General features: G+C 40.9%; 2 protein-coding genes across 2 annotated transcripts in view; both read right to left on the bottom strand.

The window, feature by feature from the left end:
- Mgam2 (maltase-glucoamylase 2 (putative)) overlaps positions 1–8,149 on the bottom strand; it is a 63,518-nt gene extending 55,369 nt beyond the window's left edge. Inside the window, exons 1-5 of the mRNA XM_013021570.1 lie at positions 8,044–8,149; positions 7,033–7,112; positions 1,767–1,890; positions 1,552–1,661; positions 1,112–1,266 (exon numbers count right to left, since the gene is read on the bottom strand). Of these exons, the coding sequence (XP_012877024.1) occupies positions 1,112–1,266; positions 1,552–1,661; positions 1,767–1,890; positions 7,033–7,112; positions 8,044–8,149 (575 nt within the window). The remainder of the gene's footprint in view (positions 1–1,111; positions 1,267–1,551; positions 1,662–1,766; positions 1,891–7,032; positions 7,113–8,043) is intronic.
- An 11,989-nt stretch (positions 8,150–20,138) lies between these two features.
- The window catches only part of Mgam (maltase-glucoamylase), a 131,250-nt gene continuing 125,374 nt past the window's right edge, over positions 20,139–26,014 (bottom strand). Inside the window, exons 67-71 of the mRNA XM_013021693.1 lie at positions 25,828–25,952; positions 24,823–24,911; positions 23,237–23,286; positions 22,490–22,660; positions 20,139–20,318 (exon numbers count right to left, since the gene is read on the bottom strand). Of these exons, the coding sequence (XP_012877147.1) occupies positions 20,241–20,318; positions 22,490–22,660; positions 23,237–23,286; positions 24,823–24,911; positions 25,828–25,952 (513 nt within the window). The 3' untranslated portion in view covers positions 20,139–20,240. The remainder of the gene's footprint in view (positions 20,319–22,489; positions 22,661–23,236; positions 23,287–24,822; positions 24,912–25,827; positions 25,953–26,014) is intronic.

Here is a 26,014-nt window from a genome sequence, read left to right as displayed (position 1 = left end):
CAGAGGAGCACTTTATTGGTGATGGACCCCAGAGGCTTAAATTGAATGATCGGAGATGGGGCAGAGAGAAAATGTGGGTCTTCAATTTCTGTGCATCTGCTACATACTAGACACTACTCGGAATACTTCCTTTGTAATTATGACTATAATTATTAATATCATCCTTAAGTAGTTGTACAAAGAGGCTTCCATTTAGCATGTCAGTTTGTAATACAATCATTCTCCCCCATTTCTCCCAACCCCACCCATCCCCACAATTTCAGTCTCTCCAAGATTATTTTCAAAGTAACATCCCCATTTCCCCTAGCAAAAATGAATATTTTGATCCTCTTTTTGCAGACAAGGAAACAGATGTTGAAGAAATGAGCTCTAGTGCCTTACGTTGCCCAGCCAACTGGTGATTTGCTAGTGCCGGGATTTTCTCCTGGCAATCCCTAAGCTACTCACCTCATACTACCACGAGGTGCTAAAGGAGAAGGTTCACAAGACGTGATACTTTGGAACCATAAAAGAATGATGTTGGTATAATTTGTGGAGGGGAAGGGAAAAAACAAATTGTTTAAATAGGGATACAGGTGGAGCCATTGCAACAATGAGAAGTACAAGACGTTATGTCAAAAAACGAACTTTACAACTTTGGCCGGGGTGGGGGAAGGGGAGACGTGGGGGCAGCAGGGGTGGGGGGAGAGATTGGAAGGGATGGGAAGGGGAATCAAAGGAGGAGGCAACAATGCTTGATAAGAAATGTACTCATGACCCTGCCCATGTAATTGTAACCCCTCTGTATGGTATTTTCACAATAAAAAAAGAATAAAATAGATAAAGTTTGAATGCCAGTAGGAATAGTAACTGTAAACAAGAAAGTTTCCTGTTTCAAGGTATTTGAACCATGTGTATATATGTGTATTTAAAAACATTATGAAACACTACATCTTTATATTATTTTTGCTCTACAATCATGACAGTTTACCACTGTTAATTACAGTGTGTCATTTGGGATTTTTCTAAAGTTGAAATATATCTCGGAGCCATAATCATTTACTGTGTTCCCCACATGCATCAAAAATGAATGATGTTCTGACTCCATATGCCAGTAGCTGAAAAAACTCACAATACTTTCTTGTTGCTTTTCCGAATTATTCTGAAGCTAAAGGGCTTATAAGTGACCTCAATGTCGTAGCTCAAGGTGGATTTATCAGCAGTCCTGTTAACGGGATTGATGACCTCGGGAGGGACTTCATAGCGTAGCTCATTGAAGTCAGTTATCTGTCAGGAGAAAAGCAGACCACTTCTTTGTAGAGCCACCAAGGATGTTTCCTCTCAAACAGGCCCCCATGAGAACCATTTCTGATTCAGAATCCTGTGGTTTCTGATGTGTAAGGAGACACCACCCAGCCGCACATGCCCTATCAAGAACAAATTCACCTCTCCATCCCACACAGAGATTCTGAGAGAAAGAAGGGATGCTGTCTGTCTGATCACATTTTGTGCAGTGTATAATGGAGGGTGGCCTGAACCCAGGATGGAGCGCTGTAATCTGCAGAGATCTACCTTGAAATGAAAACGACTGGACGTCTGGCTCTCAGCTGTGAAGAGGGCATTAACGATATCATCTCCAAATAGAGATGGGGATGGAGACCTTCTCAACCAGGCAGTGAAGTCTAGGGTTTAAAAGGAGGGAAAGAGGGAGTTTTAGCTCTTCTTTTTCACTCACTTATCTGGGCCACCAAAAGTTATTCCCTGAAGCCATGTTGGCGTGGGCTCACCTGTACTTCTATTTGTAGGGCCATCTTGGACTTCGTAGCCCCAATTCCTGGGGAAGAAGCAACTTGGGATGTTGGGATCTGCCTCATGCTTCCAGCAGCATTTATGTTGCCAGCTGCAAATCTCCTGTAATGAGGGTAAAGAGTTGGCATTCTACAAAGTGAAGGAAGCAATTATTATTTGACTGTTTATTGCCCATTTTAGTCCCAGGAGAATTGAAGGTATGCCCTAATGACATTCATTTCTTTATTCATTCCAAGCATCCATCCATCAACAGGCATTCATTACCTACCATTTAAGGAAGGAACTGATGACACAGATTAATAAGACACAGTTTATGCCTTCAGCAAACTCACAGTCAGTTATAAATGAAGACAACTAAAAGAGCTGTAATGCGATGAGTTAAGTACTCCAACAGTGTGCCTAGGAATTAAGGAAGCACACACAGCACTCAGGCTGGAAGACTGGGAGTGGAATGAAAAGGTCCTCTAGGTAGGAAAAAGGTAAAATCAATTCTAAATCACTAGGAGGGGATAGACAGATGGAGAGCAAATCAGGGCTCCAGGCAGAGAAAGTAGCAATGCCTGATTGCTCACGTAACTGTAACCCCTCTGTACAGCATTTTTATAATAAAAAACTTATAAAAAATTGTGTCAAGAGCAATGAGCTCTTGATCAAAAGATAAAGAAAGATGCTCACTACGCTGGCAATGTGATTCCAGGGAGTGGAACAGCACGTAGAAAGAAAACTTTTTTTACAATTTTTTTATTGTGATTAAATAACTACATAAATTTCACAAATTTCACAGTATTGTGGGACAGTGATACTTAGTTTAAGACACAAACACATTCTAATCTTCATGGGGCAAATTGGACTAGGTAAGTTTTAGATCAATTTTCAATTCTTCATTGCTATCGGACCAAATTGTCTGATTGAAAAGTGTCATAAAAACTTATTCGACATAAAATATACTGACAATTCATCTACTGAGGGGCATCTGGGTTGGTTCCATGTCTTAGCTATGGTAAATAATGCTACAATAAACATAGTTGTGCTGGTAGCTTTAGTATGGTCTTGTTTGTGATCATTTGGGTAAATGCCCAAAAGTGGGATTGCTGGGTCATAAGGGAGTTCTATGTGGAGTCTTTTGAGGAACCTCCATACTGATTTCCAAAGTGGTTGGACAAGTTTACACTTCCACCAACAATGCATAAGGGTTCCCTTTTGGCCACATCCCCTCCAGCATCTGTTGTTACTAGAGTTCTTGATTATAACCATTCTAGCTGGGGTGAGGTGGAATCTCAATGTAGTTTTGATTTGCATTTCTTTTATGGCTAGAGAGATTGAGCATTTCTTCATGTGTCTATTGGACATTCTTATTTCCTCTTCAGAGAAATTTCTCTTTAAGTCTTTAGCCCACTTATTTATCGAGCAGTTGTTTCTTTGAGGATTTGTTGTTGGGGTTTTTAATTTTTTGAGTTCCAAGTATATTTTAGGTATGAGAGTCTTGTCTGTTATATGGCTAGTGAAGACCTTCTCCCAATCCGTGGGCTTTCTAGATAGACAATGGAATTCTATGCCTCTATTAGAAAGAATGACATCACCCATTTGTTAAGAAATGGAAAGACTTGGAAAAAATTATATTAAGTGAAGTAAGCCAGGCCCAAAGAAACTTAAGTCCCATGGTTTCCCTTATTTGCAATATAAGATGATATTAAGCGAAATGAACCCCAAGATAAGGACACAAGTGGGTGTTTCTTTCTTGCTATTGTTTCTTACGTATTTATAAAGCACCATGTGATTTTTTTGTTGCTTTGTATATCCCTCCTCCACAATATAAGCCCTGGTTTCACTGTGTTTGATGTTGGTATAATTGGGGGAAGGGAAAAAACAAATTGTTTAAATAGGGATACAGGTTAACCCATTGCAACAAGACTCGATGTTGAAAAATGAACTTTATAATTTAGGCGGGGGATGGGGGAGGGAGAGAGAGTAGAGTATAGTTGAGGAGATAAGAGGGAAGAATGGTAGGGGAAAAACAAAGGAGGAGCAACAATGCTTGATAAGAAATGTACTCATTACCTTGCTCATGTAACTGTAACTTGTCTATTCAGTATTTTCACAATAAAAAACTTATTTAAAATATATATAGACAACAACTCTTGAAAAAAGTTTTGTGTTAACATGAAAACAGAGATAAAGAGACTTGTGAGTGAACATGATTGTTCAGACTACAGTTTACGAGTATTATTGTATTTTCAAATCAATACTTCCTTGCTTTATTCTGTACATAACTATTCAAGCCTGAATCTTATTGAATTCAGTGTTGGTTGTGTTAAATTCAGCATTGGTTGTGTTATTTTTAAAAAATAAAGAAGATGTCACAACACTACTTGTCTTAAATATGGATAGTACTGAAAAACATTTCACATGTCAATATCTTCTGGCATTGTTCTGGAAAGTCATGACATGAATTTAGTACATTTCATATGTACAATGAAAAGGTAATCACATTGTTGATATGCCATCACTTAAATATTTATTCCTCATAAAATAAATAGAAGTTATTCATTCTCCATAGAATGAAGCATTTCTACCTTCTTTTCAGATAAGAAACTTCCTAGAAGGGATCAGCAAAGAATTTGGAGCCTCTGGGTGGCCTGGGAATTACTAAGTTTTTCTAAGTCTGGGACAGACAGTGATCATCTCTGCCACCCCTGAAACTGAAGTCTGTAAAGTCCAGAGGGTGAGTTTCACTGTTACAAATGGTTTCAAAGTCTACAGATCTCAGAAAGGGCAATAAACATTCAAATAAACACAATATCTTTCTGTGTAACCTGCTCTGATATCCTTCTTTCAGTCCCAGAAACTAAAGTGTCTTGGGGATAATTACTTTACTATTATTTAAACTCCATATCTCTTCCAACACACACACACACACACACACACACACATACACACACACCACATATACACACATGTGTATTATAATATAGATGCATATTATAAATCATATATGTACATGACATAACATATATAAGCTATTTCTATTATATATTATGTATTATACATATTAGTATATAGAAACAATATTACTTTCCTTCTTTTCCAGTCTCACAATAATACAGACTCTTGTAAACTATAGTCTGAACTATCGTGTTCACTCACAAGTCTAATTATCTCTGTTTTCTTGTTAACACAAAACTTTTTTCAAGAGTGTTTGTAAGTATATTTTATGTCAAATAAGTTTTTATGGTACTTTTCAATCAGATAATTTTGTCCTATATCAATGAAGAATTGAAAATTGACTTAAAACTTACCTAGGCCAAGTTATATTTGATGCAAGCATTTCTTTATTAAGTCTCTAATGGATGCTTAAATTCTATAAATGATGCATAACCAACTTCCTCCAAAATCAAACAATCCTTTTATATTCATTGTTTTACTAAAATGTTATGTAACATTTGCTTAGAGAAAAGCAGCCTCCAGAAAGCCCCATTTTCTAAAATATACTATGGTTGTGCATCTCCTTTTTGATGTACAACCTCAAGCTATATAGAAATTTTAGAAAGGAAAAGGAACTTTGGTGTTTTGAAATAAAAAGATAATGGGACATATTAGAAAACTACTTTAAAACATTATTATTTGATGTAGCATTGCTATATCATGAGATTACAAAAGATTCCACAATAAAAGAAACAGAAATGGGCCAGGTCCTGGTGGCTCACACCTTTAATCCTGGCTACTCAGGAGACTGAGATCTAAGTATCATGGTTCAAAGCCAGCCTGGGCAGGAAAGGCTGTGGGTCTCTAATTAACCACCAGCAAGCCAGAAATGGAGCTGTGGCTCAAAGTGGCAGAGCACTAGCCTTGAGCAAAAAGAGCTCAGGGACAGAGTCCAGACCCAGAGTTGAAGCCCCATGACTTCATGGGGCAGGGGGAGGGAACAGAATTGATGAATAAAAGAAAAGTTATTTTGCAGTTATCCACTAAGCGCAAACTTGTGTCCTACAACCTGGAAATTCCATTCCTAGGGCCAGGCCAATGAAATCCTCCATGTGGTCACGTGGTCACCAGAACATGTGCTGTTTAGTGTTCCTGGCAGCACTATGGAAACATACTTATCAAGAGTATAGTGGATTTTTACAAAATTTTGTTTCATTTCATACAGTGAAAAACAATATGGAAAAAAGGATGAATTTCCCATAACTACGCCCAACACTAGAATAAATCTAAGTATTTCTCTAAGGCTACATCTAAATCTTAGGACAACTCTAAGTTGATTAGCTTGAAAGTATGAAAAGTGAAACGTGCTGCTATAAATATTCTAGTCAATGGGAGAATGGTTAAAGAAACTGTGCAAACTCATCGGTTATTCTTTATTTGTTATTACTTATTTGTTAAAAATAATTTTATATACAATGGAAATATTTTAGAATGGAAATTTCTGAAACTATTGAGATATTAATCTTGCTTAACTTAATAAAAATTCAACATAGTCCTAATTAATAGGATATTACAGGGTATAGAATGCAAATTCTGGGTGAGCTAAAGAAATAGCTCACTTTGCCTAAAAAAATAGCTTTTTAGGCAAAGTTGCCTAGGCAAAGTCAAAGTTGTTTAGGCAAAGTCACTACATGGAGTCAAATTGTTGATATTGTTATGGAATCTAATTAGGGAGGGGAGAAAAATCTGTACTTTTGCCACGTTTTTGGGGGGACTTGCCAATAATAATTCTAGAAGGCTCTTCTTAGAAAAGTTACCTGAGTGCCGCAAGTGCCCGGTGTTCCACATGGCTTGATGGTCTCATTTCCAAGGAAAATGAAGTGCAGCTGTCAGACACCTAACTTTCCATGCTCAACCTTGAAGTCCCAGTTATGATCCATTTAGCCACGTTTGTGCCTTTCCTCCTCTTTTGGACTTTTAGACTTTTATCTCCTCCTATTGTTATCTCTTTTTTAATTCTTTTACCTTGTTTCCCTCACTTCCTTATTACCAATGTCTATTTCATTAAGACCAGAAATAAATGCCTCCAAAGAAATGACAGATCCATAAGCCTCTGAGACCCTCTCCCCACTGAACTCATTTCTTCTTCTTATTATTATTAAGTAGCTGTATGAAGGAGTTACAGTTCCATACGTCAGGTTTTGAGTACAATGCTTCTTTGGTCAATGTCACCCCTTCCTTCGTCCTCCCCCATTTCCTCCTCCCATCCCTACCCGTCAATAAAACCTAGTGAGGCCCCAGCAGAAACCTCATTGCTCTGACCTCTGTCACCTCCTTGCCTGGTGCGCAATCAATCCTTTCTGACACGGGGATCTCTGGGCACTCTGGAATAAATGAAGTGTCTGCAGAGAAATTCAAGAATAAAGTTGAAAATTTTCAGGGAAATCACAGGTCCAGAAAAGGAGGGATCAGTTACAGACTTTTACCCAGTTCTGAAATGACCAGTCATGACCTCTGCACACATATTTAACACTTTTCCAAATATTAAAAATACTTGATTTCTTGTTTTTACAAAAAAGTTGTTGATAGGTTGGTTTTTAGAGACTGAAGTCACATACTGCAAAATGCACCGTAATAAAATGTACAGTTCAAATACTTCACAGAGTGGCACCATCAATAACCAGTGATTAATGTTAAAACATTTGCATCATGCTAAAATCATATGCTCTTGAGTGATCATTTCCCATGACCCCTTTCTCCCAGGATTTGGTAAGCATTCATTTGTTTTCTATTCTGTGGATTCACTGATTCAGAGCATTTCATGCAAACAATATCATAAAGTAAGTGGTAAGTGTGTGTATGTGTGGTGTGCCGTAACAGAGAGAGAACAGTTTCAAGCATTTATAGAAATATCATGGCTATTTCAGTCAATGCAATCCACCCTGAAACTTCCCTGTGACTAATATCCTTTACTGTAGTGCAATGGAGTTGGGAAGCATCACCTTAGCTGGAGTCCCTTCTCATTGAGGCCTCTATTACTTATATGATACTGGCTGAAAGGTAGGTATCTAATGAGTCTAATTTTGCATCCTGTTAAAATGCACCAGGTAGGGCTTAGGAGAATCTGAGTGTCACGAGCTTTCAAGGTTTAGTTGTAAACACACAAAAAAAGAACTCTTATCTTAGAGATTGACTTAATTGTGGACATGGATTTTTGAATGCTGCCATACAGCCACACACTGAAGAATGAAGACATCAAATGATCTCATTGGCATTCGGAACACTTTTCCTTTAACCATTCTTCCCATTCAGCAGCCCCAAGATCTCCTTTACCTGAAGGTTTCTCCAACACAAGAAGCAGCAAGAGGATATCCAGGGCGAGTACAACTAGGATGTAGACAATCAGAAGTATTTCCAATACACTGAGCTTCCCCGCCATCTAGATGGACACAGGTAACCAGATCAAAGCAAAGCATAGAGTCAGATCAATCCACGCCAATAGATAAGCATCGTGTTGAAGTGGTACATTGGCTTATGCCTGAAATTGCAGCTACTTGTGAGGCACAGCTAGGAGGATCCTGGTTTGAGGCCAGCATGGACAAAATGCTAGCAAGACTCTATCTCAAAGAACAAACTGGTCATGGAGGTTCACACCTGTAATTCCAGCAGGCAGAGATAGTAAGGGTTTAGTAGGAGGCCATCCCAGGGGAAAATTTGCAAGACCTTATCTGAAAAATAACCAAAGCCAAAAGAACTGGGAAAATAGTGTGATTGCTTAGCTTGCCTGAATTCAATGCCCAGTACTGCTGCAATCAATCAACCAATGATCAGTTAATCAATAAAAACAGTATATGAAATTTCTGAAGACCACTTTGATTATCAGCATCATCCAGAGAATATTTGTGGCTGCCATCAACATGTTGCTCACTAACTCGAGTCTTTGCATCTAGCACTTCTGGAACTCTTATCTTTCTCTCTGAAAAGATAGAGAGTAGGTATATGTCAGGAAAAGTATGTCATCCATAACAAGCAGCGAGAAGGGAGAGTAGAATGGGCTGGAGGCAGAGCAATGAGGGGAGCAAGCGGTTCACAAGGCCCTATCCCATGCCCCTTCAGCCCTTCAACCTATATGTTCACTGTGAATAGTTGTAAAGGGAGAAAAGAAACAGGGAAAAGGGAACCCAAGCTGTTGTCTCCTACTTCCTGAGGCATGACCAGGGGTGTTTAGCTACTGAGAAGACACTGAGCCGATGAAGAATCTGGCAAGAGAAACAAACCTGATTCTGGTCCCCAGCACAATACCGACTTGGGCTCTCAGATACTTAACTGTATTGCAAGGTGGGATGAACAGGAAATCAAGGGACTTGAATTCCTGGCCTAGTTGTCTAATTTGACAGATAAGCTGTTTATCCATTGTGTTTCTTCATCTACAAAACTGAGGTCAGATTGTCGGAATCTATGAGAATCCCTTGGATTCTGACACTTTTGCTCGACTTCACACAAATCTAACGATCACGTTAGATCATCTCATAGCTCTAGGGCAGTTGGACATTCCAATACCCATGAGTCCACCCCCTTCCCGTTCCACCGCGCACACCTCATCTGATGCTATCCTCCTGCGTTGTTCTGCTTCCTAAATTCTGAACCTTCATCCTCATTTACTCATCACAAGCTAGGTCCTCCTTTTACCTCATTCCGATCTTCTTTGTTGTTCCATCGTGTCTGGGTTTCTGTCCCTTTTCCATTTCCCTTGTTCTCTGAGTCTTTCCTGGAGCCTGGATTTCATTCCTACCTAGTAGGCCTCAATACCTATTCTTTAACTTGCCATGGGTATCATCTTTCTTCTGTAATATCTACTAACAAAAACTATATAATGAAGCCACTAGACTGAGCGTCTGCCTCTGGATTGACAAGCCATTGCCATGTCAAAAGCCATTAGGGATCACATTTTCCCCCCTCATTTTTCACGGCGGCAGTTTGTTTTGTTTTGTTTTTGTTTTTGTGCTTGAACTCAGAGAATTGTCTGTCCCTGGGCTTTTGGGCTCAAGGCATGCATTCTTTCAGTTGAGCCACTTTACTAGCTTTGGGGTAGGTTAATTGGAGGTAAGAGTTTCACAGACATTTCTGCCTGGGCTGGCTTTGGACTTCGATCCTCAGATCACAACCTCCTGAGTAGCAAGGATTAGAGGTGTGAGACATTGACCCAGCAAGTAGCAGTTTAAACAACAACAACAACAAATTCTTCTTTCCTAGACCCAACCTTGGTCATCTGCAACGTATTATTTTTTATTTTGTTCTCTGAATGAGAGATAGCTCTATCCATATTTGTTACTTTTCCACAATATCATCCCCAATGTTTGCAGAAATCATCTTATCTCCTCACAGCTCTACCCACAATTTTTATTTTAAAAATGCGTAACTAGATAAATTACTGTTTATCCTCTGATCTCAATGTAAGTTTTCCTCTTCTTATCCACCCACAATCCTACGTACTCTCTAGTTTCCACTATTTTTAAATGATTGTTGTATGCATTTTTTCCCCTTCATAGAGAGATGACAAATCTCCTTAGACCACCCATGACTCTGTTCTTGTCAAGATAGCATTTTAGCTTTCGGTTTCCTTTCATAGCTAACCTTCTATAAAGATCATTACACCTTGTTCTTCTCACTTCCTCATAGGTAACTGGCATGCCTTGTGTTTTCTACATTCCCATGACATGACTGCTTTTGCCTGTCAGCAGTGGCCTGGCTAGTAAACACAGGGGGTACTGTCTTCATTACCCAGCCCAAACACCTCTCTCTCCTCCTTGATACTCTCTACCCGCAATGTCTTGTATTTCTTTCAATCTTGGTTTTTCTATGGTCTCTTAACTCTTCTTGGATTAAGTATTGATAATCCTGGAATTTTCATACAACACTCCTTGAACAATCCCCTAGATTCATGTAATTTCATATGGCATCTGACAATTCATCCTGCAGTTCTAGCCCAGAGGTTCAAGTTCATCTATTCCTGAGCTATATCTAGTATGTCCCAAACATCCAACCAAAATGAGCAGGTTTAGACATGAAAACATCTTTCCCCACACTCCAATTCCAGTTTCGCCCTATCTGCCAATCAGTTACTCCTCAAATAATTCATAGTTTGAAGAAACCCCCCAATTTTCATTTAACACATACTGGGAAACTTTCTGATTTCTCTCTTTCTGGAGCCATTACTTTCTAGTAGACAGTTACTCCCAGTTCAGTTGTATCTTTGGTTCATTTTCCCCATGACCCAGCACAAACAAGGTCATTAAATCTCCTATAGTGAAATCTTAATTGTTCTCTAGATAAACTATAAATCTTTTCAACCTTGGGCTCAAAATCTTTATGACTCCTCTCATGCCCAGGTACTTAATGCCTTCTGTCCATATTCTCACCTACTAAACCACCACCAATGCACCAACAGCCAACCAGTGTGCAAAAGAATTCATTAGGTTTTGTTTTATGTTTTGCTCTTCCTCTCACTTTACATTTCCCTTTGCTCTTGCCCTTCTGCAAGACAACACTATGGCTATTTATTTCTGTTAGTATTCCAACATTTAATGGAGGCAACCTTTGTGTGTAATAATCCAAAAAAGGAGCATTTTAATATTTAAATGAGAGTGGAAAGCAAGGATCAATAGATAATTTACCAAGAAGGATTTAGAAAAAAAATCCTTAGCTCTTAGAGAAACGGGGCCAGGTGATTGAAATCGAGATTTATACCTATTCTACCCTATGAGTCTAAAGCTATCAAGTGTCTCTTTTACAGTACACATCATTCTGAAGATTGATTCTATTCCCCACAAAACATAGATCACATTATTTGTTTTTAAATCATTCATCAAAGTTGAGCTAGAAGGCCTCATAACTTCCATCTCATAGATGGAGCATTAAAAATTCTATTTAACAGTTATTTGTGTTGGAATTGAGGTAACACAGACACCCCCTCATTCCTAAGCCAGTACTTGAGTGCTTTCTTTGTATCTCTCAGAGAACAAATCATCCAGGGTGGGATTTCAGGCCCTGAAAAAAAATCCATAGGACTCACCCAAACACTCATAATTCCTAGCCTGGTTTCTCTTACACAGTGCTTACAAGTCAGCCTACAACACACAGACACCTTGATCATCAAAGCGCTTCTTCTTCCCCATCTTATTTTTCTCCATGGGAGATTTTTCTTCCCAGCATCCAAGACCCAGAGACAAGCACCACTGCACAACTCCTTTATTTTCCCAAGGGAGCAGGTGCCACATGGTAGCCCTGGGAGTTTGAATGCATTTGGGGGGGGCAGTTCCAGGCATTTTCCTACCAGAGAAGCTATGGTCCTCCAAGAAGAAGGTAGAAGTGGGGATTTGTAAAAGCGAAAATTCGCCCCAAAGCTAGATACATCCATGTCCTCTGAATCCAAACCACCTCCAGTCCCAGGATTCCCTGTTCTTTCCACGGCTCATTCCACTGAGAGCTGATGTCTCACACCAGACCCCTTCAAACACACACACACACACACACACACACACACATACACACCCCTCTACATGTTCCACCTCACCAGTGTTCCTCAAGTCCAGAAGAAAAACAGTGGCATCTAAACCACCTAACAGAGGAGCAAACTGGAAAATTTATAAAGAGATTCCGATTCCTCAACACACTACTTTCATGGAAAAAGGACTCACCTCATTTCCTTGCCTTTCTCTTTGCTGGGTCTATTCCTCAGCCTTGTCCGAGGAGCCCTGAGCAAAGGGTGACTAGGCTGATCAAGCCAGCTTCTGTCTCAATTGATTTACTGCCCCATAAAGTTGATAGCCATTAGAGGAAAGGAGTTCATTTCTCAATAACCATAAAAGAGTTGGTGCTTTTCATGAGGCAAGGAGAAAGCTCCACTTGATAATAAAAGACGAAGACAAGTTATGTATCTGGGGGTTTTTTTCCTCCTAATTTTTTCCCAAAGTTCCCACTTTTGTGTTCCTCTTCCTATTTGATTACCATGCTTGTCACATGATGTTTTATTTGCTTACCTGCCCACGTCAGCAATGTAAGTGCTCAAGGGTTAAGCTCTAGCTATCTTTTCTGTGATTTTATCCCCTGGTTACCACTATATGTCACACGGACAGATGTTTTTAAAATAGATACCTATTTCTGAATTGGTGTATGTTGAACAAGTAATTCTTCATTTGTCACACTGTTCCTTTCTCCATTTGATCTTCTAGAATTCTCCTGGTTCAACCTATCTTTCCATCAATTTAAATACCCCTTTCTCCCAATGGTTAAATAAGACAAACCCCATTAAAGCAGCATTTACAGAACCATGAGGTGTTAAGGCAATGTAGATATTAAATGCTGAGACCCCTAAATATCTACTTATATTCACTGTGCCCTCTGACTACTCATCATCTTTAACAATTCTTTTTAGGCCTAATGAGTTTCGCACCTTCAGAACTCTGCTTCCCCAAGGAAAAGGCTAGAAATCTTCTTTCTCGGCCATCTTTTCAGCCAAGGTAGAAGCAACGGGCCTGGGCTCAGTGATGAGATAAAGCCTGTCAGTGGCTTAGATGCAGAGGAAAGTACCAAGAAGGAGTTCCTCCGTGGACCAATGGTGGAGAGATACGTTTATGAGGCAGTGGAGACCTAGTGGTATCCTGTGCTTCTGATTGGATCTAGGAGCCACCATACATATGCTCAGGGCAGTGGCAGGTAATCTCCACAGGGTCACCTGGATTTTGCTCTTACCACATTACCTGAAATCCTGATAAGTGGCCATCTTAAGTAGCATTTTCTTTTCTTTTTTTTTTGTCGGTCGTGGGGCTTGAACTCTGGGCTTGGGCACTATCCTTCAGCTCTTTAGTTCAAGGCAAGTGCTCTACTGCTTGAGCCACAGCACCACTTCCAGTTTTCTAGAGGTTTAGTGTAGATAAGAGTCTCAAGTAGTTTCATGCCCGGGTTGGCTTTGAACCACGATACTCAGATCTCAGCCTCCTGAGTAGCTAGGATTACAGGTGTGAGCCACCGGCACCTGGCTTAGCTTATGTTTTTATCAGAATGTGTATGCATACCTTTTATTCCTCTCTCCTCTATGCCTGAAACCACTTTTTGCCTTTATAGATTGACTGTTCAGAATATTTCAAATCAGTGGAATCATACCATTTGTTGTAATCATCAGCCAATTTGTTGGCTTCTTTCACTTGGCATAATGTTTTCAAAGTTCATCCACACTGTTGCAGGTGATCTTTTGTCTTTTCCTATGTTATTCCTTTCCATCTTGTTCATCCATTGCATGGATAAATAAGACCACATTTTGTTTACCCTTTTAATCAGTTCATATTTCATCTGGGTAACATCTGAAGGTACTGCAGATTCCTTTAATATACTGATTATATGTGACAATTCCTGTAGCAATCCTCTGTGTTTGCTTCAGATCCAACAGTATAAAGACAAAGGTGCATGCGCAAACACACACAAACACATTCCAGGAGGAACTCCTGGAATCACACAATCACCTTTTGCATCAGAGCAAAGTAGACTTTCTTAGAGGGGCATGGAAGTGGGTCTCCTTTCAAACTGGGATGATATGTTGGCAAAAGATCAAGAAAAGAGAGTTATTGTCACACAAGATCCTTCTTTCAGTGCTAGCTTACTCCTTATTCCTCACATTGTGTTTATCTGAGACATCATTTATGTTGTAATAATAACATACTATCCTAACTAATCTATAACTTGCTTTATAATTCAGTAAATAGCTGCTTTCATCATTCCGTTTTCCAACAGGGAAATATCTGATCACATGCTGAGCTGGTGAATGGAAAAGTAACAAAGACATTTTTTTTATTTTATTTTCTTGTAAAGATGCTGCACAGAGGGGTCACAGTTACATGTGTAAGGCAATGAGCACATTTCTTGCCCAGCATTGCTACCTCCTCTCTTGTTGTTCTTCCACTATCCCTTCCCTCCCCCATCTCCCTTCCCCTCCCCACGCGCTCCCCCCTCCCCCCCTCTGAAGTTGTAAACTTCATTTCCAACATAGTGTCTTGTGGGTATCATTGTTGCAATGGGTCATCCTGTGTCCTTGTTTCAGCACTTTGTTATTCCCCTTCCCCTCCCCAAATAAGAAAAATGTATATACAAGATGCAGAGCACCAAAATCAAGTACAGTGACAACAGGAATGTACACAGGAGGAAGAACATACAACAGAAACAAAAAAAAATCACATAGTACATTAAAAACAACAACAACAAAGATATGTGTCCATATCTTCAGGCTCATTTTACTTAGCATCATCTTATATGGTCATATGTACATAGCTTTTGAGCTTTTCTGCTCATCTGATAAAATTATCCTAACCTATACTAATTATTGCAAATGAGGGAAACCTATGTTTCTTTGGGTCTAGCTTACTTTGTTTAATATGACTTTTTCCAAGTCTTTCCATTTCCTAACAAAAGGGGTGGTGTCATTCTTTCTGATGGAGGCATAGAATTCCATTGTACATATGCACCACATTTTCTTGATCCATTCATCTACTGAGGGGCATCTGGGTTGGTTCCATATCTTAGCTACGGTGAATAATGCTGTGATAAACATAGTAGTGTTGGTAGCTTTAGCATGGTCTTGTTTGTGGTCATTTGGGTCAATGCCCAGAAGTAGAACTGCTGGGTCATAGGGGAGCTCTATGTGGAGTCTTTTGAGGAACCTCCATACTTCTTTCCAGAGTGGTTGAACAAGTTTACACTCCCACCAACAGTGTGCAGTAGGGTTCCCTTCTGTCCACATCCCCTCCAGCATCTGAACAACATTTTAAAAAGGAGCGACAATCCTGTGACCCAGTATCTCCCCATGGCTAGCTAGCAGGAAGGGATGGTGAAGCAGCCACTGACAGATCTTAAAGAGCTATCAAAGCAAGCTGATGGCTGGTGTCTCGTTGTAAAGCCTCAGCTTTCAAAGAACCAACATCCAAGGCCTGACGCAAAACTGCTTCAGAACCTATTTCCCCGCCTTTTCTCCTTCTTGATTTTGTCTCCAAGTATAGCCCAGACTGACCTTGAACTTATGACCTTCCTACCTCAGCCTCTCTAGTTCCAGGAGTGAAGGCAGGCACCACCATATCCAGCTTACCTTTCCAAACGGAACCTTTATGTGTGGCCATTGAGCTAACCGCTTAGAAGCCAAAATGTACTTTAAAGTGTAGAGTGTGAATGTGTGGCTTTGCTTGTGCAAGAATGTGCCCTGAGTGAATGTGGCTCTGTGTGTGTGTGTGTGTGTGTGCATGTGTGTGTAAGAGAGAGGGAGAGACTGAGTGGCAAGCGTGTGTATGAGTGCATGTCTCAGAGTGACGCGTGCTCACGTGTGTGAGCATATATATGAATGTGAATGGGGCTGCCTGTGCTCACTCATCTAAGTTCTCAAGGGCTTCAGAAGCTAAGGCTCAGGCAGCTCAGGAAGTACAGCTCATTTTGGTGGCAGATTTTGACTTCATGAGGAGTTGGTGGACTGGAACTGTAGGGGCTGTCTAACCAGCACCCACCCGCTTCTGACCCCCACAACATCCAGATCACGACACAGAGTGTCTGAAGGACCACCCCCTGGGCGAGGCCTCTCTGGAATAGGAGAGCACCCACTGCTCTAAAGAGACAGGGTCACTGTGAAGGAGCAAACTCCATGTATGTCGCTTAAGGAAGCGACATGTAGTCTACCTGAGAAAGCCAACAGCACAGCATTTTGGTTGAGTCTTTTTGTTGTTGTTGTTGGTCGTGGGGCTTGAACTCTGGGCCTGGGAGCTGTCCCTCAGCTCTTCAGCTTAAGGCGAGCGCTCTACCACTAGAGCCACAGAACCACTTCTGGTTTTCTGAGTGGTTTATTGGAGATAAGAGGCTCATGGAATTTCCTGTCTGGGCTGGCTTCCAGGCATGATCCTCAGATCTCAGCCTCCTGATTAGCTAGGATTACAGGTGTGAGCCACCGACACCTGGCTTGGTTGAGTCTTTAATCAATCAAGGTTACCTGCCTGAAGGCCAGCTGAGGAAGATTCTGGAATCAGCATTCCCTCAGCCTGTTCTCCCTAGTACTAGGGTTTGAACTCAGCCTGCAGCTCTCTCGGGTTACTGCTCAGCTCTCCATCTCCAGTCCAAGTCTTTGGAAGTTATTTAGGATATGTAGTCTCATGGGCTTTTCAGTCTGGGCTAACTTTGAACTGCAGTCCTCCAGATCTCCGCCTAGGAGACAGGACTGATAAAGGAATGACAAAGCACCTCGCTCCCCTTGGCTTTCTAACTAAACCCAGTATGCACTTACTGCTCAAATGAAGGACACACAAAGAAGAGAGAACACATGTGATCATGTTCTAGTTTATTGTAAATTTAGTGAGCAAACAGAAATTATAAACCATCTCAAGAGTCCATGAAAAACAGATGGGAGCAGAGTGGCCCCTTCTCTCCCTCAGGCTAAAAAGATACTTATCATCATCATCATCATCATCATCATCATCATCATCATGTACTCCCAAAGTTTTTGCCTAAGTAGGTTATGGGAGATTGTCATTCAGTTTGTTTTACAGATTACACTCTGATCTAGGCACCAGGGCACATGGCTGTAATCCTAGTTACCTGGGAGATTGCAATTAGAAGGGCCATAGTTCAAAGATCGACTGGGGGAATAGTATATGCGAGTCCATGTCAATGGAAAAAGTAGGCATGGTGATAGGCACCCATCATCCAGCAAGGGAAAAGTAGTAAGTAAAAAACAGGAAAATGGTGGTCCAGGCTGATACCTGAACAGAATGAGGCCCTTAAAAAATCTCAAAAACAGTCAGAGGCCTGATTCAATGGTAAAGCCTATTGAATGTAAGATCTTCACATTCAAATCAAAGACAAATCTGTAAAGTATTTCAATGTCCTTTCTGTTTCTTGTTTGAAAGTCTGCACTACCTCATTTTTCAAAGACTATATTATTTCTACACTGAACATATGTTTTTCAATTCTGATATGTCAGACTTGTGCAAGAGACATTATATAGTGTTCTGTTTCAAACATATACTAAGATTTATTGTTAACATGGGCCTACATACAGAAAACTACATAATTTCTGCAGATGATTAAGTTTCTCACCAAAAGCCATGGAGACCAGAATGAAGTAGAGTTGAATTTAAAAAAAAAAGCTACACAAATCCTGTCAATCTCCAGAACCATGTCCCCCCAAATCAGTCCCCAGAAATTGGGAAGCAATCAAGATACTCTCAGATACAAACATTGAGACCTCCAGGTATGAGGGAGTCTTTCATGTTGAAGTTCAGGTTCAAAGCTGTACAAAGAAAAGAAAACTCTGGTGAAGGTAAATTCATAGATGATAATGAAAAGCAGGACTCGTTTTGTTTTCTACCTGATGTAAGAGATTCATGTATCCCAGATTCCCAGAGAAGTATGTTTAAGATACCAAACCGGCAGAGATGGAAGCTTATGACCTTAGGTACTGGCAGGGGTGAGGTTGGAGCTGACTTAGCACTGAGGGCAGGCACTCAGGTCTTTTCTAGATAAGAGCGGTTTGCTCCTGTGTTCTTTATTGTAATTCAGAAGTCTTCTATGAAGTCCTCGGGTGAACATCCCAGCATCTGCCTGTATTCATTGTCACCTTGAGTTCTTGGAAGTTGAACGTGGAATTTCAGAACTTGATGGTAATCTTCCTCGTTTTCTCAGGGATCAGCAGGGAGGTGGGATATGAACTGGGAGAGGGACAAAGACGCAGTTTCAAACAAACTTGCGCTGATTTGTGGGACCTCTAGAGTTTAATGGCAGTGTCGTATGCCCTTTCCTGGGCAAGGGGAAACCAAGATTTTGAGCCGTTTTACCCACTGTCAGACACTGGCTGTCATGTGGACAGGTGCCGTGCAACCTTCCAGGCCCCTGGGTGATTTCCATGTGGTAAGCCCCAGGCCTGAGGCAGGAGACAGACTATGGTTCTTCCTGCCAGGCCCAGAAGGAGTCAGCCGCAAGTCCAGTGAAGCCAGAGAAGACAGGGCACCGTGAAGGGATTTCTCTGCCTACTGAGTCTCCCTAGAATATTGGAGGTCCAGCTCGCCCGCTGTCACACTCAGGGTTCCAAAGCCAGGTCAGGTACCAGATGTTGGACAAGTAAGGAAGGCAGTGGCGGGACCGCGAGTGAAATGTACCACAAGAATGACAACACAAAGGCTCCAAAGTGAGACTTAAGCAACCCAAGTGAGTTTAATCCAAATGCGGGTTTAGCACACGCTGTCCAGGTGGCCTCCTCTCCTCCCACCTCGTGCTTCTGGTTCTATCCTCTAGAGCATTTCCCATCTGGTACACATGGGTGGGGCCACCATACTCATCATGGAAGGCACACGCTGGCCTGCGGTGCTCTGTCAGACTGCCCTGGGCTGGATTGATGCAGGTGACAGGCCAGCCCAGGGGCATCAATCCAAGCACACCCCTCCTTAAACCTAAAATCTATGAAGACTCATCGAAGACATGTGGGGAAAAGGGTGATCGTCATGCAAGTGTTTGTTGAACTAGGAGAATCCTTAAAGCTGACGTGAGATTTCCCATGAATGAAATATTACAAGCTACAAAATGTCTTGCAAATTCACTTGTTTCATTTTCTGTGGCATATAAATTACATCGGTGTGTGTGAACTGTTGTCACGTGCATTTAGCAGGGTAGAGAAAGAAGACATACACTTCAAATCACACGTCTGTGAATGTAAATGATTATTTTAGCATTCACATGCTACACACAAATCTCATTCTCATCCTCAGATGATGCTAAGGATTTCCCCAAGACCCTCTTGTTTTATCCTGATCCTTGTAATCATGTGACCACTTTTCCCCTCATATGACTCAGTTCCCTCAGATCTTTCCTGCATACCTTTCCTGTGTTTGTCATTTCTTCCCCTGATTTCATACTCTGCCATCTGAACCTCCTCTGCCTATAGCTCAGTAGCTCAAGTGTATTGATTTTTTTTCCAGATTCTTTCTTGGTTTATTTCAGGCCAGGAACTATCATGGCAAGCTCCCTGTGGTGTCTTCAACACAAGAGCTAGAGCCTTCCCTAAACCATAAATGCCAAACAGTGCACGCACACGCACACCACTTACTTTATGATTTTGTTTATATGAAATGTTCTGAATCAGTGAATCCACAGAACAGAAAACAAATGAATGCTTACCAAATCCTGGGAGAAAGGGGTCATGAGAAATGATCTCACACACACACACACACACACACACACACACACACACACTTCACTAGAAAGCCACGTTAGCTTCAGTGAATGTAATTATAAAAAATTATCTCTATTAGGTAATCACCATGTGGAGACATTATGGAACCCCCCCTCCCCTGATTTTCTATACCTTCCTACTGACTACGCCATGGCAAAGAATTTTAGGACAAAACACAAAAGAAAATCAATAAAATACTATATTCATATTGGGTATTGACCAATTAGCAACACACAAGGTTATGTTTCAGATGTATTTATAATCAGTATCTTACACTAAAGTTTTATGGAGAGATATTCCATGTCAGTGAATTGAAATGATGTAGGCTGATGGCTCTACTGGTCACATTGATGCTTAGAACCTGTTAGAAATCAAAGAAAAAGTATAAGGCTTGAATTTTTTTATACCAATAAATCAGGTACAAGTCAATAATCCACATAACCCCACACTATTTTCATAAGGCATGGCCTCATTTCCAACTGCCCATCACTTTCTAGAGGAAGGAGTTTCCCAGGACAAAGATTATTCAATGACAAAGATGGGCCTTTCACCAGTATAACACATAACCACCAAGAGAAAGAGCAGCACTCACAAGCCAGAGAAAATCCCCTCTCCCATTCTTCTGAAGTTCAGTTTTCTTCAAAGCTCTCTTTATATTTGCTCTTTGTCTAAATTCTCTTCACACTCCTTGACTGCCTATGAAGGATCTAATATCCCTGCCTTTTCTACGTCTTACCATGTGCACAGGTGTTAGCCTGTAGATTAGTTTAACAGAATTAGGTGGACATCTTTTAAGAACTCACTTTTCGTAAAGTTGGAAATGGTTGACAAACCATCATCTGAGAAAGTAAATTTTTAAAATACAAAAATAAAGAAGAGCACTTCTTTTCAAGTCTAGAAAAGGGAGTTTTGTTCTGGAAAAGAAAATGTAAAAAGCCAGGTATGATGTCTCACACTTATAACCCCAGTACTCGGAAGGCTAAGGCATGAAGATTGTAAGTTCAAAGCTAACTTGAGCTACACAGTGCAATGCTACCCATTAAAGACAACATAACTTAAAAGTGAGCACATAGGAAACATGGTCCCACTTTCCACCAAGGTGGCAGGTGTCAGGACTAGAATACTGCATGAATTTCAAGGTGCCAGATTTTCACATGTTGGCATTCATGAAATCAAAATTATTTGTGAAATTTTAGCCCTAGAATGACCATGAGCCTGGAGATATCATGACACAAGGGCCACTATCTGTGTGCATGTACATCTCATTGCTAGTCTTAGAGTTAGCAGTGGATGGACTGCAGCCATCAGGTAAAGATGATGTGCGGAAGGAAGACGTAGTGAGATGAGGAAAGCATGTGGATGGAGACTTCAATAAAGCTTGTGAAGTGATTTGGGAGAAACTCTAATAGGCACTAGTGGAAGAATCTCTATGAAATACTGAATTGCCACTCCTGGCATACACACACACACATTTGGCAGTAGGAAGAGTTTGAACTCAGAGTCTCATGCTTGTGAAGCAAGTGTTCTACCATTTGAGCCACAACTCCCAGCCTTTTTACTTTTGTTTTTAGCTAGCCTATTATGTTTTTTTGCCTGAGCTGGCCTTGGACTGTGATCTTCCTAAATCTGCCTCTCCAGTAGCTGGGATTATAAACATGTACCACAATGTCCAGCCAGCATCATGTATTTTCCTTCTAAATAATATAGACAGATATAGATAAAAAGGTGATTTTAAGAATCTGAATACATTTTTGTATAATTAAGGGAAAAGATGTGCTATACCTGTTTTCAGTTAAGGTTATTTTAATACTTCTCATTCAGCTTTTACCTCTTCTAAACTACTTGGATATAGAATTATTATTGCATCTTTTCTTATTGTATATTTTCATCTGCAGTATCACTTAAAATAGGAAAAATATTTAGATAAAACTCTAATGTTCACAGAAGCCTCAAACAACCTTATGAAAGTTTTAAAGTTCAAAAATTGAGTGATACACTGGGTGTGGGTGGCTCACACCTGTAATTCTAGCTACTCAGGAGGCTGAGATCTGAAATCGCGGTGCCAAGTCAGACTGGGCAGGGAAGTCATGAGATTCTTATGTCCAATTAGCCACCAGAAAACTGGAACTCATGCTGTGGCTCACAGTGGTGAAGAGCTAGCCTTGAGCAAAGGAGCTCAGGGAAAGCGTCCAGGCCCTGAGTTCAGGCCCCATGACTGACAAAAAATTAAAATTAAAAAAAAATTCAGTGATACTAAGGAATTATTTCATAGCTTTGGCATCCTTTTTTTCTTTCTGAGTGGCATGTGAAATACAAGAGCAATCTTGTAATTGATAAAATATGTCAGTTTAGGTTGTTTGGGATGTTGATTTCCAAAGTTTCCACACAGGAAGTAAACACAGAAAAAAAAAACTCCAAATAAGAAAGTATGGCATTTCCCTCACCTTAGGAAAGGTTTTGCAAGAGAGGACAGCTTAGGCACTAAATGCCTGGGGTTGGGAAATAGCAGTGGGCCTGTCTGTGGTCACAAACCTGTGCAGCAGGGTCGTATTCAAAGGGGATTGCTGAGTTCGTGTTATTTTCAGTGATGCTCACGGAGGTTACGGAGATGCCGCCCACTCCCCAGATTTCAATATAGCCCAGCTTCAAAGGGTTGGTACCAGTGATGTAATGGTTGGAAATCACATCCATCTGCATTGTATTCTGTCAAATTGAAAATAAAAAAGAAAGGAAAATATAACAAAAGGAGTTCCTTTTTACTCCTCATCTTCTTTTTAGGCATCAATGTAGAGGATTGGGTGAGATAACCTCAAATAATCACCCTGCGGCCCTAGAGGCTACTGTCTACGATTTCAGCACTGTTTCTCTGTTAACAGCCTCCATTCCCTTTATGCTCACAAGACACCTGCAGGGTTAGTGTTGCTTTGAAACCAATAGCAGACAGTTTCCACTACCAAGAAACGTGTTCCACATATAGAGAAGTCACAGAAGTGCAGCCCATTCAACAAAGGAACAAGGGCTAGACAATACAGAAACAGTGTATACAGCTGCAGAATGGCAAAAAAGGAAAGATGACTGGTAAGACATAAGTAGGCTCAGACACAGAAAACATTCTGGGAGCACAGGGAATCTCCATCTGAAGTCTGGTAGAAGGGAAGGGTGTGAATTAGAGGACAAGCAGTGGAGATGTCTAGGTGATATGTTGTGCCCTTATAACCTGCAGCATCCTACCGTCCTGAGAAAACTCGATTCTCACTACATGGTGACAATCACACTTACCTGGCTGACAGAAAAGCGGGCCAAATAATACTGTCCATTTCTGTAGGTATCTGCAAAACACAACAAGATAAATATAACCTGAGCCTGGTGATAATATGCTAATGGGATACTTGTCTTAGTTGAAAGATTAGGCTTTATTTTTGTTTTGTTTTAATCTTTACAGAATTTCATTTTATAATGTAAACTCTCTTTCTGGAGAATAATTTACACCCTGTACTCAGCCTCAGTTGACAAAACATCTGAAGTGAGTGATGGATGTGTATTTCTGATAGTTGCTTTATAAAAATTTCCTAACCCTCTTGATTGATCTCTTCACCCTGTGGTCTACCACCCCATCATCCCAGTTGCCTGAGAATTTCTGGATTCCTTGCCCTAAATGTCCACCTAAAAACAGGTGTAGTCATCTACACATACACTAAGATCAGTACCTCAGGGGGATTAAGACTCCATGGATATTTGCCAACTCTTAAGACGTGATCACCCAGAGAACTTAGAAAAACCCTGTTTGTGTCCACTAATGAATGCATGCCATGGGCACCGGGTGAGCGTGGAGCTTCCCATGTCCAGTGAAGGTGGACTGGTCAGGCACTTGGCCCTTCCCCACCCTCATGACTTGGTCTCTCTTCCCCATGTTCCAACCTTTCTCTTTAACTCGCTATTTCCCATTTCCCCAGGGGCCACAGGCTTAGTATCTCTAGATCAGATCTGTCCATGACAGTAGCCATCAGAAAGATGTAGCAATGTAAATTCAATTTTACTTAATTAATTTATTTAATTTAATGACTTAAAATTATATAAGATAAAAATTTCAGTTCTTCAGATGCCCTTGTCATAGTTTAAGCTCTGAGTAGCCCATCTACTGCATTGGATACCAGAAGAGAGATGATTCTCATCACTGTACAAAGTCCTACTGGACAACACTGGTCCAGACAGCTAATTATATGCGAGACTTCCTCTTGAAAGGTTACCAATGCCTGTAAAGTAAGGGAAATACCTCCCAACAAATGGCACAACTGAAAGACACTGTCTTTCTGGGACAATAAACTATATATACAATACAGAAAACTGCCTTTGATCACAAATCATATGCAAGGCATCTTAGCTGGCAACGAACAAACATCCCTTTTATTCTATTTTATTCCACAATAAAATAAAATAGTTGAGCCAGGCACCAGTGGCTCATGCCTGTAATCCTAGCTACTCAGGAGGCTGAGATCTGAGGATCACGGCTCAAAGCCAGCCTGGGCAGGAAAGTCTGTGAGACTCTTATCTAAACCTGAAATGGTGCCATGGCTTGAAGTGGTAGAGCTCCAGCCTTGAGTGAAAAATCTCAGGGACAGTGTTCAGACCCAGAGTTCAAGTCCTACGACTTATAAAAGAAATAAAATAGTTTGATAACAGAGATTCAGAATGAATTTGCATGATGCATAAGGATCATGAAAAAGATGGATCTACATTTAAAGTAGCAAATTATTATGTTTTTAAAAACAAAATTGCATTAATCTGGACAATGTAAAAGCAGGCTCATAAAATAGCCAAGAATCTCATGAATGGACTGGCATAAACCTCAGGCAACCCCTGCTTACCAATGCTTTGCCCATCATCCCAGAAGAGCCAGCCCTCAGCCGTTCCTTCGCTATCCAAGGCAACCTTGAAGCCCAGAAATTTCTGGCGGCTGAAATAAAATGGAAGAGAGTTGTTAGCTGCAAACAAGGCCACAGTCACTAGCCACAAAGACAAAGTAGCAAAGCCGTGCTTCCTGGGTAAGGGTAGAGCCCTGGGATTGAAGACATCTGTGATTCTAGCCAGGGTTCTGTCTCCATGTAGCCACGCGACTCTGTTTCATGTATGAATGAAGTTGTGACTGAATTATGGGGTTCAAGGCAAACTAACTTGCTTCGCCTGACCTCTTTGAGAGGAAAACCCTGAGAATGCAAATCCTTGTCCTTCATGACCCAGTTCCTAAAACACATGCAGTAGACTCTACCTATAAATATCCTAGGGCTTCAACTTTGATCTGCAGTGCTGTGTAAGGGAGTAAGATTTCAGGGATGATATGGACCGACATGGCTTTCAGAGTTCATCCACTTGCTATCTGTGTGGCTGACTGAAGCACTGAGCTTAGAAAGTGAAGAGGGACAACACAGTGCCTCTATGGGCCCCGTTCTAGGCCCAGACCAAGCACACGCTTGAGGTACATCACTGTCAATTACCATACAAAGATCAAGAAGTTTTAAATCTTCTGTATGAGGAATCTCGGTCCTAGGTGTCAATTGTAATATTTAGCTATTTTTCAGCAACAGGTTTTTTTTTGAGAGTCAAATAAGAGATTGTCTGAAAAAACTATCACCATGAATCATAATGTCCTAATTGTAGTTTCTCTTTTTAAAATGTCTACTTAGACTTATAATTCCACTAAATTACATGTTAATAATTACTCAGAATGCAGAGTTGAAGAGGGCTTAAAAGACAAAACAAGTGTTCAGTAAAATCACATTGGGCCTTGAGAGCAGAGTCTAGGGGATTGAGGTCTCTCCCTGCAACTAAGTGAGCAACCAGCATGCAAAGCACAGACCGGTCCCTCCACTCACCTGAGGTGGGTGTTCAGTGCAGGCTCCTGCCAGGGCAGGATGTGGCCCCCACGCACATGAAGATTGATGTGGTCCAGAGGTGCTGGCAGGACCTTCCACTCTCCGCTTGCATTGATTTGTGCACCCTGTGGGCCAGAGGAGGAAGGGATGGTGAGTGAGAGGTGACAGACCTAACCTGAGCAGCGCA

This window comes from Dipodomys ordii, unplaced genomic scaffold (assembly GCF_000151885.1).
Source record: "Dipodomys ordii isolate 6190 unplaced genomic scaffold, Dord_2.0 Scaffold56, whole genome shotgun sequence".
NCBI lineage: Eukaryota > Metazoa > Chordata > Mammalia > Rodentia > Heteromyidae > Dipodomys > Dipodomys ordii.
Note: the sequence above shows the minus strand (reverse complement) of the source record. Positions and strands in the feature narration are given on the sequence as shown.